Source organism: Pristis pectinata, chromosome 8, assembly GCF_009764475.1.
Source record: "Pristis pectinata isolate sPriPec2 chromosome 8, sPriPec2.1.pri, whole genome shotgun sequence".
Classification (NCBI taxonomy): Eukaryota; Metazoa; Chordata; class Chondrichthyes; order Rhinopristiformes; family Pristidae; genus Pristis; species Pristis pectinata.
The window spans coordinates 40,657,633-40,676,625 of record NC_067412.1 but is presented as its reverse complement, the minus strand read 5'-3'; the positions used below and the strand labels follow the sequence as shown (position 1 = coordinate 40,676,625).

The following is an 18,993-nucleotide window of genomic DNA, read 5'->3' as shown; positions in this document are numbered from 1 at the left end:
CTTCATATAAATAGCACCAAAGGACAATATCAAATTCAAGTCACTGGAACTGTGCAGCAGCAGCTGTATCTGCTGGATACTGTATCGCCTGTAATGCTTGCTCCAAAATAGCTACAAAACAAGCAAATATTAAATATTTGAAAGATCGAAGAATTAAGGGTTATGAGGAACTGGCATAAAAGAAGGGTTGAGGCCAGCATCAATCATATTGAATGAAGGGGCAGACCTGAGGGGCCGAGTGCTTTTGTGTGCTCATTTCAGTGTCAACATTGAGCCACTTGATGCAAATCTAGAGCTGATCTAAAGCTAACCTTTTTTTCCTTCAAATATAAGCTGTACCCATGGGAATTGTCATAGATTCACACCACACCTATGGGATGTGTGGAACAGTCTTTCTTTCAGTTTGACTCAGGACCCCTTCCCCAAATCTTTCTCTGTTATATTGATGACAGTTGCTGTGTCCTGCTCTTGAATTCGGAGGTTTTATTCCCATTGTTGCCAATTTCCACTCTGTTCTGACTTCCACCTGGACCATCTCTGACTCTTCCCTTTCCTTTCTCAACTTCTCTATCTTCATCTGAGAATCAGAATCAAATTTATTATCACTGACTTAAATGACATGAAATTTATCATTCAGGGGATAGGTTAGTGACCAGTGTCCATTACAACCCCATGGATTCCTACTTGACTGCACCTCTTCCCAACCTGCTTCATGTAAGGACTCCAATTTTCCAGATTGGGCCAATATGTGTCCTACAGTCAATGTTACTGAAACATTAAAAATAAAAACAGAGAATGTTGGATATACTCAGCAGGCCAGGCAGCATCTGATGGTGTGAGAAACTGAGGTAAAATATCAGGTAGATGACTTTTCATCAGAACTGGCAAGTAAGCACATTTTACATTGCAGAGAGGGGGGAGAGCTGGAGAGAACGTAAGGAATGACTGTCATAGGTGGGAGACTAAGAGAATCCAGATGTCAGAAATGCTGATTGTGCCACCTAGAGTCAGTGAAACAGGTGGATGACGTTGCATCAGAGTCTTTCAGTTCTGAAGGAAGCAGGAAAAGCTGGTTATCTGAAACTATTGAATTCAATTTTGAATCCAGAGGGCTGTGAGGTGCCTAGGTTGGAGGATGAGGTACTCTTCTGTGAGCTTGCATTGGAATTTGTTGCAAGCACATAGGCCAAAGAAATAAATGTCAGAGTCTTTGGCTTTTATCTTTCACCTGCTACATTGTTCCAACGAAATCCAATGTAAGCTGAAGGTGTCTTCAGTCTTGACATGTCACAACCCTTGGGACTTGATATTAAAATTAACATTTTCAGACAGGAGTCTTTCCTGTTCATGTCAGAACTGGCCAGTTTTGATGCAAGGTCATCGACCTTTAATGTTAACTCAAGATTCTCTTTAGATTTCCAGCAACTGATGTGTCCTGCATCTCACAGTTCCAGCATTGCTTATTCGTTCTTTGCCCTTAAGTGTACACTTTACATTTTGTCCTCAAGATGTAAAGTGCTTTGTGACGCTCAGAGGTCTTGAAAGGTGCTATATAAACAGAGCTCTTTATCCAAGGATTTTTTTTCTCTTTCAATATGTGTAATATTGCCTCACTGTAAAATTTTTCTCCTTCCATTTGATCTTAGGGAATTGTTGAATGCCCATCGAGATAACCTGGGAACGCTGGTGAAGTTTGTCATTTTTAATGAGCTGTCAAATGCACGAAACCCAAACAACATGCAGGTCCTGTACACAGTGCTGCAGCACAACTCTGAACTGGCCCCTAAGGTGAGCCCTTACATACCTGTGTTGTGCACAGGCAATCCAATGGATCTGGTGGTTTGCAAGCTGATAAATGAGCTTTGTTGTTAATTTGTTCTGGGAAGATGATAATAGATAATTGTTGTGCAATTCATTTAAGAACATGAACATTCAGAGCAAGAGGAACCATACGTTCTGCATGAGCACAGTCTGTTTAAACAAAAAATTGGTCTGCCTTGTCTTTTTTTTTCCTTAAAACCTTCCTGACCTGAACTACAAAGATTGAGTCCCCATTCTGTGTTGAGCTTTCCCAACAAGGCAGAACAAGTCCTGCCCACAAAACCCTTTAACAGTCAGCCAAAACATTTACCCCTAACAAAGTTGGTTGTCAAATAGTGCCAATGCGGAATGGAGGGACTAGATGCATGCTGAATGAGGGGAAAACAATATTCATGTTTGATTTTCTAATTATAGGAATGAAGTTATTCTTCTCCTGTTGCCTCAAAATCACTGGCTATTTGATCCTGGAGCATGCTGTTTAACCCAGGCAGTCTGAGAGTCGGAATACCTATGGAAGTTAGTGCAGCCTGTTGGACTCCATGAGGAGCACAGGCAGCAGGTCAAAAGATGCAACTGCCAGCATAGGTCATGCCAGCACTGGATGCTTAGACTTGGGAGGAAACGGCAAATCCCAGTTTTAATAGTGACATGTGAATGGAAGATCAAGTCATTTAACAATAATATTTGGGCTGCATCGAACCTCTCCTGGCAGAAATAACAAAGACTATTACCTTCATTTTTGAAATACTATGTTGCAAGCTCTGTCAGCTCTGCCATTGAGTGAGGTTGAGTCAGCTCTCCAGCACCTTGCATGTCCCCTGATTACCTTTAAATCCAAAGTTCCACCAATCTCAACCTTGCTCATTGACTAAACATATCTCCCTGAGGTAGAGAATTCCAAAGGTTCACAAGGCTACTAGTGAACAAAGTTCTCTTCTGCTCAGTCCTAAATGGCTATCCACTTATCTTGAGACAGCATCCCTAGTCATACTTATCTACCTTGTCAATCTCTCGCAAACCTATAAATTTCAGGCCTGTAGTCACTGACTTGATTGCCTATCCTACACGATCATTCATCATATAGGACAACTCCCCGTAAACCCCCCCCCCCCCCCCCCATTGCAGGAACTAGTCTCGCAATTAGTGTAGTATTCTTCCAAGATATTTTGGTACAGCAATATAAGCTCTGAGGAACATCAGAAGAATACAAGATACGCTCCACAGTGTTGTGAGAACTTTGGAGTTGAGGCAAATCACATGGATAAATATGGTAGCAAGCCTGATAAACACCTGTTGGAAAAATTAATGGAAAGATGTTCCGTTAGAGTTCTGGTGAGGGGCAGATAGTCTCTTTCTTTAAGTACCGATAATTCACATAGATGCAAAAGGAAAATACAAGAGTTTAAATAGTCCATTGCCTCCATTGTACGTATATCCTTTTCTTCAGTATCCAAAACAGATTGAGAATTATTGTAGACACCATTGTTGAGGTTAGTTTAATGATAACAGCTTAGAAACTAAAGTTGGCACCTTCCTAATCTCCCCAAGTCAAAGGGTGCATTAAGTCACCTGGAGTTTGAATAGTTCCATGAATTTGTAAATGTTGGTTGATGGGCAACTTGTGGTTTCTCTGTATGGTTTGCTTTTCGGTAGTTATATAAATATTATGATATGTCTCATTCTGTGCCGCATTCTCTCAGTATCTAGCTATGGTGTTCCAGGATCTACTCACCAATAAAGATGATTATCTTCGAGCATCTCGAGCTTTGCTGCGGGAAATTATTAAACAAACCAAACATGAGATCAACTTTCCCTCCTTCTGTCTGGGCCTGATGCAGGAGCGAAAGGAGCAGACATATCTAGATATGGAGTTTAAGGTGGGTGCTTGTTCTTAAGTGCGTGCATAACGTGTTTATAGTCAAATGAAGCCAACAGAGCCCTGAGTCCTTCTGTTTTAGGAGATCGAGATGAGCATATTTATTTGAATTATTTTCTTTGATTTCCTTCTTTGCAACTCTATAGTTGTTGCCATCTACTCCCTTGACACTCCTTCAATATCTTGCTTTAGTGACTGTTCTCATGTGAGCCAAGGTGGTGGGAAGGACCTTCAGCTGAAACCAGTCCTGATCCTGGGACCACTTATTTCTCAGATTGTAATCTTACTCCAAAGCTACTTTAAGTGCCCTTTTGCGATCCACTGCTCAACCCACTGAGTTCCTCCAGCAGATTGTTTGTTGCTCCAGATTCCAGCATCTGCAGTCACTCGTGTTTGTCCTGTATACCTGAATGGTTAAACTTGAACACAGAATTAGAACTGTGTTAGATTTTCACAGAATCAGCCATTTGGCCCATCTTATTCATGCCGATGTTTTTGCACCACACAAGCCTCACCTTGCCTTGTTCCATCACACTCTATAAACATATTCTATTCTTTTGTCTTTTTTTTCCAGCTTCCTGTTAAATACATTTATACTATTCACCTTAGCTCTTCCATGTGATACCAAGTTCCACAAATTCCTCTTCTTGAGGAAAGAATTTTCTTCATAGTTTAGCACTGAAGTTATGAGTGACTAACTTCTTGTTTTGGACTCGCTCAGGCTCCTCTCTCCTTACCAAACTACTATTATAAAGACCTCTATCAAACTCACTGTCTGTCACTGAGCTGTCCTTCATTTGTCAAAAAGTTATCAAACTGTCCCTGCTGCCCTCTTGCAAGTCAGAAAATATGTGCAGTAATCTGCAGAATGACCTGCTTAAGTTCCCATGTTTACGTATGGCTTATTACCACTTCAGTTTGTAAATTTGCAACTGAGCCATTTGAAAATGTGATTGAGAACTTTACAGACTGTGTGAAACTGCTGCAGCGATCATCAATAAATCTAATCAGACTTATGATTTGATTTAGATCAGAAGTATGGTGCAGGGAAGAGATATGTGGCATGATTGTAGGCGGGTTGTTTGACCCAACCCCAGGCAATGACATGGTGGGTGACAAGTAGAATGACAGAAAGAGTTAGCAATGACCTTCTTGTCACATTTCTTGAATTAACATCATCTTATCAAACTGACATTTCTAGAATCAGTAGCAGATTCTGTTTTGCATATTGTCATATCCCACCTGAGCTCAATTTGTCGCCCAGCAATGTAGAAAGAGGCAAAATGAAATAAAAAGAAATCTGTCTGAAACTGAATGTCTAATGCCAGGAAACATTCAGGACAATTATCAGCCCATTGATTGGATTCTCTGTTGTCCTATGTAGAACAATAAGCCGAATGGATGGTGTCAGCTGGAATTTTAATTTGCTTTCTTGGTTCTGTAGGAGCGCTTTGTGATTCAGGTCACAGACCTGCTGACCCTGTCGATGATGCTAGGGATTACAGCTCAAGTGAAGGAAGCAGGGCTCGCATGGGACAAAGGCGAGAAAAAGAGTAAGTACAAGTACTTGGTGTATGGTGGGCTGGAAAATATTCAGATGGGCAAGTTTTCTGTGCTCTATTAGGCAGAAATTATTAATGATGGAACAGTTAGATGAAATGATACTGATCATGACCCACGATCATAGAATGATAAGAAATTTATGATAAAGCAAAAGAAAATTTGGACCCTCCAAAAAAAAAATGCTCCCCAGCCTATTACGTCTTCCAGCATGAAACACTCAGCATTCCAGATGAATCTCAGTGACATCACCTGTTGCTGAAGCTGCCAAACCTGCTCTGATCCATCACCACTCTGCTGCTGGGTCTCTGGCTCCCACACTTTATCTTTGCTCTCTTGGGCCAACCCATGTCCATTGCACCTGCTCGTGTCCATCATCACTCTGCTCCTGGGCCTCTAGTCCCCACTCTTTATCTTCTCACTTTTGGGCTGGGCCAGTGTCTGCTAGACCTGCCCAGGTCCACAATTGCTCCAGACTTTTTGAAATGCAGTAATGTAGAAAACACATGCCACCTTTGTCACAAGATCCATCATGCAACAATGGGAAAAGAACCGTATTATTTGTTTTAATAGGTTATACTATTTTGAGAAATATTTTTGAGTACTGATTTTAATGTTTTAAATTAAAAAAGACCATAGTAAAAACTTAACTCCACCAAAAAGGATTTCAATGACCAGATGAACATTTATTAATGGCCTTTACCTCGCTGCTGAACCGTGTCAGCTCTTCTCGTGAAATCCAGGCAAGTAGATCTCTTTGCAATTACCAAGTCTGCATCTTAAAAAAAAAGAACAACTTCACTTTCTCACCTTGGACTCAGAGGTCACGGGCTCAAACCCCACTCTAGACTCCAGCACTTAATCCAGGATGATACCATGGAGACACTTAATCAAGAGATTGGATTAGTTTAGATTGGCATCATGTTTGGTGCAGACATGATGGGCTGAAGGGCCTGTTCCTGCAGTGTACTGTTCGATGATCTCAGAGATTCTAACATTATTGTTTTGAAGAGCCTCAGAGTTATCCTTGGAGTCCTGGACAATATTTATCTGTCATCCAGTGTCACGAAAATAGATAAAGAATCAAAAATGTGCAGGAAATCTGAAATAAAAATAGCAAAAGCTGTAAATGCTCAGCAAATCAGACAGCATCTGTGTACAGAAACAGAGTTAACATTTCAGATTGAAGAGAAGTCCAAGGTTCTAATGAAGGGTTTTCGACCTGAAATGTTAACTTTGTTTCTCTTTCCCTTATGATGCCTGACCTGTTGAGTGTTTCTGGCATCTTCTGTTTTCATTTCACTAAAATGGTTTATCTGGATTTTATATCACATTTCTGGTAGTGTGAGAATTCTGTGAATGAGTTATTTGTCATTTTCATAGATTGCAAGAATTGATTTTCAAAAAATATTTAATTGGCTGTAAAGTGTTTTGGGCATTTTAAGATTATAATAAATATTATATAAATTTTGATTCTTTAAATCAATTAGTACTAGGATTGAGATAGATGTAGATTAATGTGAACAAGAGCTTAACTAGGGCTTTCAAGGTTCCATAGAATTACAAATCTATGGAGCATGGATGCTTGTGTTTACAGTTATACCAGTGTACCTTTAAACAGAGCAGAATGTATTATTCTGAATGTTTTCCTTATTAAAATTGTTTGGTCCCCTGATAGCAGTGTGTGATTAACAGCCATAAAATTACATGTTCCTATGGGGCATGCAATGTTAAGAACTCTATTAATACAAAAAATGAGAATCACACTGCTGCCAGAAGCATATTCAGAGTGGGGAGCAACAATAACACCTTTGTATATTACACTCTGCACAGTTAACATGGGGCTGCACGTGGCCTGTTATCTGTCAGTATTCTTCATTTGCTTATGCTTTTGGTATCCTTGCTCATTTGATAGTCTTTGTATCGCAATGCACTCATGCAAAAGGGGTTTTAAATCTGACCTGATTAATGGGGAGGTGCCTATACCTGTTGCTGCAATATCCCCGATATGGAACTGAACTATACAGGCTCAGAAAGTGTCAGGATCCATGTGTACTTGATTCAGCTGACCAGGGCATCAAAATCAATGGTTGGATGCTTTATTTTAACTTTGCCTGCATGAACAAGTACAGATGAGAAGTTTTGCTGTTGGTCTGGGCTATAATCTAGGGAGGTGGAGTTAGTGGTGGCTTTAGGACCTTGTAACATGGAGGAGAACGCTTGAGGAATTGTCTGATCTTGTCCTGCTTCAATTTTTTAACATTCTTGTATTCTTAAATTGTTTTGACAAATCTAGTCAGTGGAAGTGTGAAATATATTTGTCTTTTCTCTCTGCATTTTTTTCTCTCCTTCTCTCACCGTTACTTTTGAACTAAAGACCTGGAAGGGCTGCGTGCATTTCAGACTCAGATTGCAACCATCCAGCGAGATGCTGTGTGGTGGCTACACACAGTGGTACCAACTGTCTGCAAGCTGAATCCCAAGGATTACATCCATTGGTAGGTGGCCTGATTTGGTGACTTGGGGGGGGTGGGGGGAGGGTGGCACAGAATAATTATCTTTGGACATCAGTGTTAAATGCTTGCAGAGGATCAGTAGGTGGTTGCATTCACATTTTCACATTGAGTACTATTGGAACTGAATGTGCAGAATTAAGTGTAACCAATAGCTGATTCCCTCACATCCTTCAGTACTAGCAACCAAAGATAATTTCTCCTCTTGTTGGATGAATAGGAAGGTTTTTCTGGTGTAATGTGGCACAGCGTAGTCCTAATTGGAGCATTTCCTAAAAAGAGTGTGAAGTAATCTTAACCAAGTGGAAGTTTAGTGTGGAGAGAAGAGGAGGAGCTGTACTTGTCTCCAATAGTAGTCACCTGTTTTGGATCTCTCTGGTTTAAAGTCATTGGAAGGAGTGCACGTTGGATAGACAGAGGGAGTAGGAAGAGTATTTTGTCAGATTACAACAAACCTCGATTATATCTTCTGGTGAAATTTAACATCCGAATGCTTTGGTCTGATAATGTATAGAGAGAGGAATCAGAATACGATAGAAAATGAGGATCTATTCAACAGATGTAATGAATTAGTTATGAGAAAAAGGATAACTGCTGTTAGAAGCATAGCTAGAATGTTAACTGTGGCACCTTGGAGTGGTAAGTTCTCTGCTGGGGTATGGGAATGGAAGAAAAATATTGTAATGATAGAGGAATTTCATAATTATAGGATACATATTATTCCATGTGATATTTTTCCTACTTGGTGCCTGGGTGAAGCTCATCTCTAAGTGACTTAATGTAAAATGAAGAGGGAAGGGAAGGATCCAGTCATTAAAATTAAGAATACAGAAAGTGTAAGCAAAAAGTGTATACAGAGAATTCCAAGTGCTGAACTAAATTTAAGAACAGGACTGCAAAGCTTATTGTATAATTATTTCTTAATATGAAGCACTGATAGTTTTGAACGGCATGAAAGGAAAGAGGGTAAGAGTTACAAGTGTGAGGTAATGCACTTTGGGAAGTCAAATTCTGGTAGGACATGTCGAGTAAATGGCAGGGACCTTGGGAGACATCTTGGAGTGCAAGTCCATTGCTTCTTGAAAGTGGTGACATAGGTGGATAGGGTAGTAAAAAAGGCATTTGGTATTAAGTATAAGTGTTGGGTCATCATGTTGCTTCTGTATAAAACATTGGTTAGAATGCATTTAGAGTATTGTGTACAATTCTGGTTGCCACACTGTAGGAAGGATGTGATAGCAAAAGAGTGAGTGCCGAAGAGATTCACCAGGATGTTGCAGTGGAATGGAGGTCTGTAATTATAAGGAGTGATTGGATGGGCTGGATTTATCCTCACTGGATCTCAGGAGGCTGAGTAGTGACCTGAGGAAGTTTATAAAATTATGAAGGGCATGGATAGAGTAGATAGACAGAATCTTTATCCCAGGGCAGGGGAGTCTAGAGACACAAGAGACTGTAGGTGCTGGAATCTGGAGCAAAAATCAAACTGACGGAAGAACTCAGCGGGCCAGGCAGCGTCTGTGGAAGGAAATGGACATTTGACGTTTCGGGTCGAGACCCTTTTTCTGGATCTTCAGTCTTAAATAAAACAGTGGCACTTAAGAGTGGCAGATTATCAAGACCAGTTAGTTTCTATCCCAGGATTTCAAAGTTCTCTTGATTTATTCTGTTAGATTAGCATACTCTATTTAAGAAAGTTGAGAGAGGGAAACCAGAGGTATGTGGATCAATTGACTTAACTGTAATTGGGAAATTGCTAGTTTGTGATTAAGGGCAGAGCGGCAGAACATATGGAAGGATTTCTATTGATCTGCAGTGGGAGTAGATCATGCCTGAAAAAGCTAATTGATATTTTTGAAGAGAATATTAAAGCAGGAGACGGGGAATGGCTCTCGATGTTATCCCAACAGACTCCCAGAAATGACTTAATAAAGTCCCTCAGTAGAGATTGTTAACTAAATTTGAAGCTTATGGAACTAAAGGCAATGTACTGACTTGTTTATTGGCTAAGCAGCAGGAAGAGAGAATAACGATAAAGGCGTGATCTCAAACTTCAGGAATCTTTGACAGCAAGGATGTGTGTTGGGGCTGCAACTGTCCACATTTTTATATTTGGCTATCAATGGTTTAACGCAGCACATCGCAAGAAGAATGCTTTGGACTTGGAAATACCTTGCAGATTTACCACAATGATATCTGAACTCCAAATGTTAAAACATAAAGAGAGGTTACAGAAACTTAGGCTGTGTTTCCTATAATTCAGTAGATTGAGTGGTTTAATTGAAATTCTGAAGTATTAAAAGGGAACCAAAGGTAGATAAAGAAAATTATTACCACAGTTTGGGGATTCTGAGACTGGGTCAGTGGTTTTAAAAAAAAGTAGTCCTAGGCCATCCAGGAATGAAGTTTGGAAATGCTTTGACATACACAGGGGTAGAAACTTACAACTATGGTCTGCTGGTAGCAATTGATATTAAATAAATTGTTAATTTAATTCCAGGATTAATAGATTAAAGGTTATTGGAAAATGGCAAGTGCAAGGCATTAGGTTCCAGATCAGCTATGATCTGTTCATCTGTGGGAAAGGCTTGAAGGACAAAAGACCAACTCTTCTTCTGACGTTTTTTTTAGCTAAAGCAGTTCCCACTTTATACTGTTGGAATCAATTTCACATTCGGCATCTTTTCTGGGAGACATTGGGACGAGTGCAGTTTTCAAAACATCACAGTGAGTGATGACAAAGGGATATTGTTGCAAGTGATTTTGTATGTCAAAAGAAGGGAATTTCTTTTCCCCTATGATGCGGAGGATTAACTTGGAATTTTTAGCATTTTCTGTTTGCACTAATTAGCATGTTGTGATGGGGGCGTTGGCGGTTGGTGGAGGTTGGTCGGACGGTTGGGGCAGGCTGTGTTTGCAACCATGTTGTAAAGTGGTCCAAGCTGGAATACCTGCCTGTGGGAGGAAATGTCTCCCAGACCCACTGTTCTAAGGAACATAATCCGTTTAGTAGATTGTATTTCTATTGCAATTTTAAGTGGGCTGTGCTTGGTAGATTATATGGTCTTGCATGATATTATGTGCCCATTTTTTTTTAAACAAACTTTAACTATCTTCTTTGCAGTTTGCATAAGGTGCTTTTCACCGAACAGCCAGAGACATACTACAAATGGGATAACTGGCCTCCAGAAAGTGACAGAAAGTAAGCACTTTATTTCCAATCATTTCCGCACTCCCGGGGTGTATAAGCACAGTTCCCTCACACCATGCTGCTGAAGCATTTCCAGCATCATCTTATGACTTTAGTTACTGTTCAAATTTTTAAATTTTTGTAAAAATTTTATTTACAGCGTGGTAACAGGCCCTTCCAGCCCAACGAGTCCGTGCCGCCAATTTTAAACCCAAATTGACCTTACCTGTACGTCTTTTAGAATGTGGGAGGAAACCGGAGCACCCGGAGGAAACCCACGCAGACATGGGAGAATGTACAAACTCCTTACAGACAGCGACGGGAGTCGAACCCCGATCGATGGCGCTGTAATAGCGTCTCGCTAACCGCTATGCTACCGTGCCGCCCCATTTTTGCACAAGCAAAAATTTCATTTCTGTCTCTGCTGTGTTATTGTGTCTCGGCAGTTGTACAATAGGGTCTTAAATGCTCTGAGTAAGGAAGCCATCTGGTATCCAGAGCAGGACTGGGCTGGGCTATTTAGTGATACTTCCTTACCAAATACTGATGGAGGGCCCATTACCTGGTAATGTTCACTACCTGTGCGGATGAAGAATAGTTTCATTTTCATAATGAATCTGAAATGCTCACTTGTATATCTGGTTATCTTTTACATAAGGCAGATAGTTGCAATGGAGGTGGCTCAGAGAAGGCTCACTAGATTGATTTTTGGTATGAAGGGTTGGGCTTGTACTAATTGGAGTCTAGAAGAAAAAGTCGTGAACTTGTTGAATCATTTAAGATTTTCAGGGGGTTCATAGGGTAGAAGGTGAGAGGATGCTCCTCCACTAGAGGAGTCTAAGGGCTTGGTCTCAGAAAAAGGAGTCTCTATTTAAGACAGGCATGAGGAGGAATTACTTTTGTGGGCTCATGAATTTCTGGATAGACCATAACACCATAAGATATAGGAGCAGAATTAGGCCATTCAGCCCATTGAGTCTGCTCCGCCATTCAATCATGGCTGATTTTTTCTTTCTCAACCCCATTCTCCCACCTTCTCCCTTCCCCATTAATCCCCCTACCAATCAGGAACCTATTAATCTCTGCCTTAAATACACCCAATGACTTGGCCTCCACAGCTCTCTGTGACAACGAATTCCACAGATTCACCACCCTCTGGCTGAAGAAATTCCTCCTTATCTAATTTCTAAAGGGACGTCCCTTTATTCTGAGGCTTTGCCTTCAGATTCTAGGCTCTCCTGCTAATGGGAACATCCTTTCCACATCCATTCTCTCCAGGTCTTCCATTATTCAATGAGGTCACCCTCATCCTTCTGAACTCCATCAAGTACAGGCCCAGAGCCATCAAATGCTCCTCATACATTAAGACCTTCATTCCCAGGATCATTCTTATGAACCTTCTCTGGACCTTCTCCAGGGCCAACACATCTTTCCATAGATACGGGGCCCAAAATTGCTCACAATATTCCAAATGCAGTCTGACCAACGTCGCATAAAGCCTCACCAGTATAAACGTGCTTTTAGAATCAAAAGAATCAGAATCAGATTTATTATCACTGACGTATGATGTGAAATTTGTTTTGCGGCAGCAGTACAGTGCAAAGACATAAAAATCTATAAATTACAAAAATAAGTAAATAGTGCAAAAGAAAAAGGAATAACGAGGTACTGGAATTGGTTTATTATTGTCACATGTACCAAGGTATAATGAAACACTTGTCTTGCATACTATTCATACAGATCAATTCATTACACAGTGCATTGAGGTAGTAAAACAATACAGAATGCAGAGTAAAGTGTCACAACTACAGAGAAAGTGCAGGTAGACACTAAGGTGCAAGGTCATAATGAGGGAGATTGTGAGGTCAAGAGTCCATCTTATTGTACAAGGGAACCATTCAGTAGTCTTATAATAGGGGGATAGAAGCTGTCCTTGAGCCTGGTGATACAGTACCCTCGGGCTTTTGTATCTTCTGCCCAATGGGAGAGGGGAAAAGAGAGAACGTCTGGGTTGTGTGGGGTTTTTGATTACGCTGGCTGCTTTACCGAGGCAGCAAGAAGTATAAAACAGTCCATGGAGGGGGAGGCTGGTTTCTGTGATGTGCTGGGCTGTGTCCACAACTCTGTGCAATTTCTTGCGGTCCCAGGCAGAGCAGTTGCCATACCAAGCCATGATGCATCCAGATAGGATGTTTTCTATGGTGCATCAATTAAAGTTGGTGAGTGTCAAGGGGGACATGCCAAATTTCTTTAGCCTCCTGAGGAAGTAGAAGTGCTGGTGAGCTTTCTTGGCCATGGTGACTACTTGGATGGACTAGGACAGGTTATTGGTGATGTTCACTCCGAGGAACTTGAAGTTCTCAACCCTCTTGACCTCAGCATCGTTGATGAAAACAGGAGTATGTGCACCACCCCCTTTCCTGAAGTCAATGACCAAATCTTTCATTTTGCTGACATTGAGGGGAAGGTTGTTGTCATGACACCATGTCACTAAGCTGTCCATCTCCTTCCTGTACTCTGACTCATCATCATTTGAGATTCAGCCCACTACAGTGGTATCATCTGCAAACTTGTAGATGGTGTTAGAGCAGAATCTGGCCACGCAGTCATGAGAGCATAGGGAGTAGAGTAGCGGCATTGAGGATGCAGCCTTGTGGGGCACCAGTGTTAAGAATAATTGTGGCAGGGGTGTTGCTGCCTATACTTAATGATTGCGGTCTGTTGGTCAGAAAGTCAAGGATCCAGTTGCAAAGGGAATGTTCATGGGTTCATGGACCATTCAGAAATCTGGTATTGGTTGTTCCTAAATCATTTTGTGTGGCTCTTTAGGCTTCTTTACCTCCTCCCTGATCATAGTAACGATAACAGGGCACGTCCCTGATGGTGAGGGTCTTTAATGATGGATGCTGCCTTCTTGAGGCAGCGCCTCTTGAAGATGTCCTCGATTGTGCCCGTGATAGAGCTGGCTGAGTCTCTAACCCTCTGCAACCTCTTGCAATCCTGTGCATTGGAGGCTCCATACCAGGCTGTGATGCAACCGGGCAGAATGCTCTCCACCACACATCCATAAAAATTTGTAAGAGTCTTTAGTGACATACCAAATCTCAAACTCCTGAGAAAGTAGAGCTGCTGGTGTGCCTTCTTCATGATTGCATCAATGTGTTGTGCCCAGAATAGATCCTCTGAGATGTTGGCACCCAGGAACTTGAAGCTGCTCACCCTTTCCACCGCTGACCCCTCAATGAGGACTTGTGTGTGTTCTCCTGACTTCCCCTTCCTGAAGTCCACAATCAGTTCCTTGGTCTCTGCTGACATTGAGTGCGAGGTTGTTGTTGCGACACCACTCAACCAGCTGATCTATCTCACTCCTCTAAGCCTCCTCGTCGCCATCTGAGATTCTACTAACAACAGTGGTGTCATTGGTGAATGTATAGAATGTATAGATGGTGTTTGAGCTGTGCTTAGCTACACAGTCATGAGTGTGGAGAGAGTAGAGCAGTGGGCTAAGCACGCATCCTTGAGGTGCATCTATGATGATAGTCAGGGAGGAGGAGATGTTTTTACTGATCCGCACTGACTGTGGTCTCCCCATGAGGAAGTCGAGGATCCAGTTGCAGAGGGAGGTACAGGTTTTGAAGCTTGGTTATAAGTACTGAAGGAATGTTGGTGTTGAATGTCAAGCTGTAATTGATGGACAGCAGCATGATGTATGTTTTGTGGTTGTCTAAGTGCTCCAAAGCAGAGTGGAGAGCCAGTGAGATGCGTCTGCTGTAGACCTGTTATGACAGTTGGCGAATTGCAGCAGTTCCAGGTCCTTGCTCAGGCAGGAGTTAATTCTACCATAACTAACCTCTTGAAGTACTTCATTACAGTAGATGTGAGTGCTACCAGGCATTAGTCATTGAGGCAGTTCACCCTGCTCTTCTTGGGCACCGGAATGATTGTTACCCCTTTGAAGCAGGTGGGAACCTCAGATCACAGCAGTGAGAGGTTGAAGATGTCCTTGAATACTCTAGCCAGTTGGTCGGCACAAGTTTTCAGTACTCGGCCAGGTACACTGTCAGGGCCTGACTAGTCCTCTCAAAATGAATGCTAACATTGCATTTGCCTTCTTTACTACCTACTCAACCTTCAAGTTAACTTTAATGGAATCCTGTACCAGGACTCCCAAGTCCCTTTGCAACTCTGATTTATGAAAATAGTCTACTCCTTTATTCTTCCTGCCAAAGTGCATAACCTTCCACTTCTCTACTCCAGAGAACTGTGAGGGCTGATAAATTTTTGGCTGGTTGAGGGTTTCAGGGATCTAGCAGAAATATGGAGTGGAGCCAAGATCAGTTCAGCTGTGGTCTTAAGTCTTAAGGCTTAAGTCCATTCCTGCACTATCTTTGTGTCCCTAAACTCCACTTCGAGCAGTCACAAGAAATTGCTCCCCCTCTGACCCTTTCTCTCTCCTGATCTATCCAGATCCTTTTTTTTCCAAACCATCCCTCTCCCCATCACCCCGTTCTTCCTGCAGCTCGTTTTTGCACTTCGTAGAGGCAAATTGATCACATTCCAATTTTTTGCCAGTAATTTGTGGTGGTGGGCGGAGTCAAGAAGATTATTTGCTTAGAGCACAAAAGGCCATGATTAGATTTAATAAACACATTCAAAGACTTAAGTGATAGATAATTTTTTTTAATGGAGTAGATAGGTGCCATTTCTATTTCTGGGAGAGCTGGTATCCAGAGGAGATGAATTTAACGTAATTGGTTAAAAATCCACTGGGGCAAATGAATATTTATGCAGTGAGTTATGATCTACAGTGCATTGCCTGCAAGGGTGATAGAAGTGGTTTCAATAGTAACTTTCAAAATGAATTTGGATAAATACTTGAAAAAGGAATAATTAGCAGGGCTACAGGGAAAGATAAGAGAAATTGAGATTAATTAGGTAGCTGTATAAAGAATCAGCACAGGCATGAGGGGTTAAATGTCCTCCTTGTGTATGAATCTGTGAAAGCTGTTAATTCCTCATCCCTTTTTAGTTTCTTTCTTCGGCTGTGCTCTGAAGTCCCGCTCCTGGAGGACACACTGATGCGGATCCTGGTCATTGGATTGTCACGGGACTTGGCTCTGGGGCCGGCTGATGCCATGGAATTAGCTGACCATCTGGTGAAACGAGCTGCATTGGTGCAGGCTGATGGTAAGATGATTGACTTAATGTGTTTGAGATGGGCATTTTTAACCCTTCCCTAGGTAGAGATTGGTTGCATTCTTGGATAAAGTGCAATTAGTTTGAGGATTGCTTTCCTTGGTATACTTTTAAAACAAGTGAATTCTTTGGACAAGTGCTTAGGAATACCATTACTTCCATGTTCTCCTCGAAGTCAGTGTCCAGACAGGGAAATATGAGACACACAAGAGACTGCAGTTACTGGAATCTGCAGCAATAAACAATCCGCTGGAGGAACTCAGTGGGTCGAGCAGCATCTGTCAGAGAAAATGAATTGTCAATGTATTGGGTCAAAACCTTGCATTGGTTTCAACCTGAAATGTTGACAATTCCTTTCCTCTGATAGATGCTGCTCCACATGCTGAGTTCCTCCAGCAGATTGTTTGTTGCTGAAGGAGATGTATTAGTTATTTCTTTAATATACTAGGTTAAGTTCCTGTATCCTCGTCCCAGACAGTACAATGGGAGCATCTCTGCCACATGATTGCATCAGTCAAGAAGAACTACCATACCACTTTCTCAGTACCATAAGGCCTTGTCATTTGATACCCACATGCCCAGAATAATTTTGTTTTTAAATACCCTATTGTGATCAGGTGCAATAGAGTGTAGCATGTGTCCTTCAATCCTGTAAAAGAACAGCTCCATGTGCAATGTAGATATAGGGTACTGGAAATCTACAGCTGTGAATGTGACTGTATTCATTTGTAGTCAATAATTCAAGCTGGATATATCAGTATATTGCATCATATTTCATAAAGTACTTGCACAATGCTTTGATTTCTCCTGCTATGCTTGGTTAGAAGAATCTTCCCAATTAGGGAGTACAGTTTTGTTTGATCTATCCTCTTGAATCCCTCTTACACATTTCAGTTAAATTTCTCCTCGATCACTTCAACTCAAAGGATTGCAAACCAAGTTTATACAAAGTGTCCTCAAAATTTAATCCTCTAAGTTATATTATTAATTAAAATATTAAGTAGATACATATTCTGTAACTGAAAATCGTGCTGAATAATGTCAATTTTTTAATACATTAATCAAAACAGGTTACCCAAGCTTTAAAAAAAAATACCAACATAGGCTTCTGTGAACCACTTTAAGTCCAATGCAGTACCTTGGAACTTGGATCCTACTTGCACCACGATTACCCCTACCCCTGTTCATGTGAAGCTCTGACCTCTGGGACCCACCAAGTGCCAGCTCTTGTCCACGTGCTGGACCTGTTCCATTCTCCTCCTTCCTTCTGTCCCATTGCTGAGAGTGTTTATCACTTACTTAATCTTCCTTGCTGAACTGCAGTTTTGGAGGTAGGAGTTTAGATTCAGCAAGGTAGCTAGAGTGGCTAAGGGGGCAGTGGGTTGGTGAGGAATGGGGAAGAGGGAGAAAAAGCAAGAAAGATAGAATGGAAGAGGATTAAGAGATATGGACAAAGATAGAAAAGGAGAATTTTAGCATATCCTTTGGTGCACTCTTTGCTCCATTTGATGCTCTTAAAAAATATTAAGGCAAAGTATTTTCATTGGTACATTCAAAATATAGGCAAAAATAGTTTCCTCTGGACTTTTCAGTCTACTTTTGTTGAATAGTGTAATTAAATCCACGATTAATTTTCTTTCAAATTGCTGGACTGCTTTATTTAGAAACAAATCCTTAATGTCATAAATGCACAGCAGGTTATTGGTATCTGTAAAGAGGAATGATGACCTGATGCTGTAGTTATAACTGAGAAGTGGAAGAAGCCTGCAATAATTTTAGCCCCAAAAAGGTGCAGCTCAGTTTGTGCTAGTGTAAAAGTGAAACTTGACAAAGTACCAGAAGCAAGATCATTTCTTGTTTGTCCTTCTGTAGGTCTGACTTTGAATTTTGCCTGCTTGTGCATGCAAGCCTAGCTTCACATAAAACTGTGCATAAAAATAACCTTGAGTAATGTCACTGCACTGACACTTCTCTGGTTATAAAAATCTTCCAGTACTTTACATCTGCATGTTTGTTTTAGTGTCTCATCCCTACCTGGTTCTGTTTCTGAATTCAAATAGTTCAGGTCAATAGTAGATGATATCATTGCACAGTACTTCAAGTTACTGGCTACAGCAATGATGTGATATACAAAGCATTCTTCTGTCTTAGTGGCAGCATTAATCTGAGACCAATTATAAAAGCACAAAAATTTGTCATAATATCTCTCCGTCAAATTTGACAGTCCTGTGTGTGTACACACTTGTCTCTGGATCTTTTTTCAAAATAAAGCAAATGCTAGTACTAATGCAAGGTGGTAAATACATGGAGCACATCTTTAAGTATCCAAAACAGAAGATTTGAACAAATACTTCAGACTTCAAGGTTTTTAAGAGTTCTGATGAATGGAATCTCATGCTATGTTGACTGTGGAATTTTTCTTTTATTGAAGTAAAACATGATAACAATTCTGCTTATTTTGTTCTCTTTCAGATCTGGAAGTTCTTCACGTGGAGAGGGTTCAGCTGATTGATGCAGTTCTGAATCTCTGCACCTATCACCACCCTGAAAACATTCAGCTGCCACCAGGGTTTGCCTGCACTCTTTCCCCTATCCACAATGAAGCTAGATTTTAAAATGTAGAAGCAGCTTACAGGGGGATACTTCTTAAATCTATTTTAAGATCAGCATTGATGATTTATGTGGTCTCAGCCTCATAGGGTCTTACAGCACAGAAAGAGGCCTTTCAGTTTATATTTGCTAGGCTTGTGAGAGCTGTGCTGTTAATCCCACTTTCCCCCACCCCTCCCTCCACTCCAAAATCCTCACTCCTCTTTCCCAATTTGATATGGTTTTCC

At 41.1% G+C, this 18,993-nt stretch overlaps 1 protein-coding gene across 4 annotated transcripts in view; it reads left to right on the top strand.

Moving 5' to 3' along the window:
• Window positions 1-18,993, top strand: part of ints1 (integrator complex subunit 1) — a 116,565-nt gene that overhangs the window by 12,319 nt on the left and 85,253 nt on the right. For all 4 annotated transcript variants that reach the window (XM_052022403.1, XM_052022404.1, XM_052022405.1 and 1 more), the window contains exons 10-16: window positions 1,647-1,788; window positions 3,522-3,698; window positions 5,142-5,250; window positions 7,635-7,755; window positions 10,895-10,972; window positions 15,990-16,147; window positions 18,629-18,725. In XM_052022403.1, coding sequence (XP_051878363.1) covers window positions 1,647-1,788; window positions 3,522-3,698; window positions 5,142-5,250; window positions 7,635-7,755; window positions 10,895-10,972; window positions 15,990-16,147; window positions 18,629-18,725 — 882 coding nt within the window. The remainder of the gene's footprint in view (window positions 1-1,646; window positions 1,789-3,521; window positions 3,699-5,141; window positions 5,251-7,634; window positions 7,756-10,894; window positions 10,973-15,989; window positions 16,148-18,628; window positions 18,726-18,993) is intronic.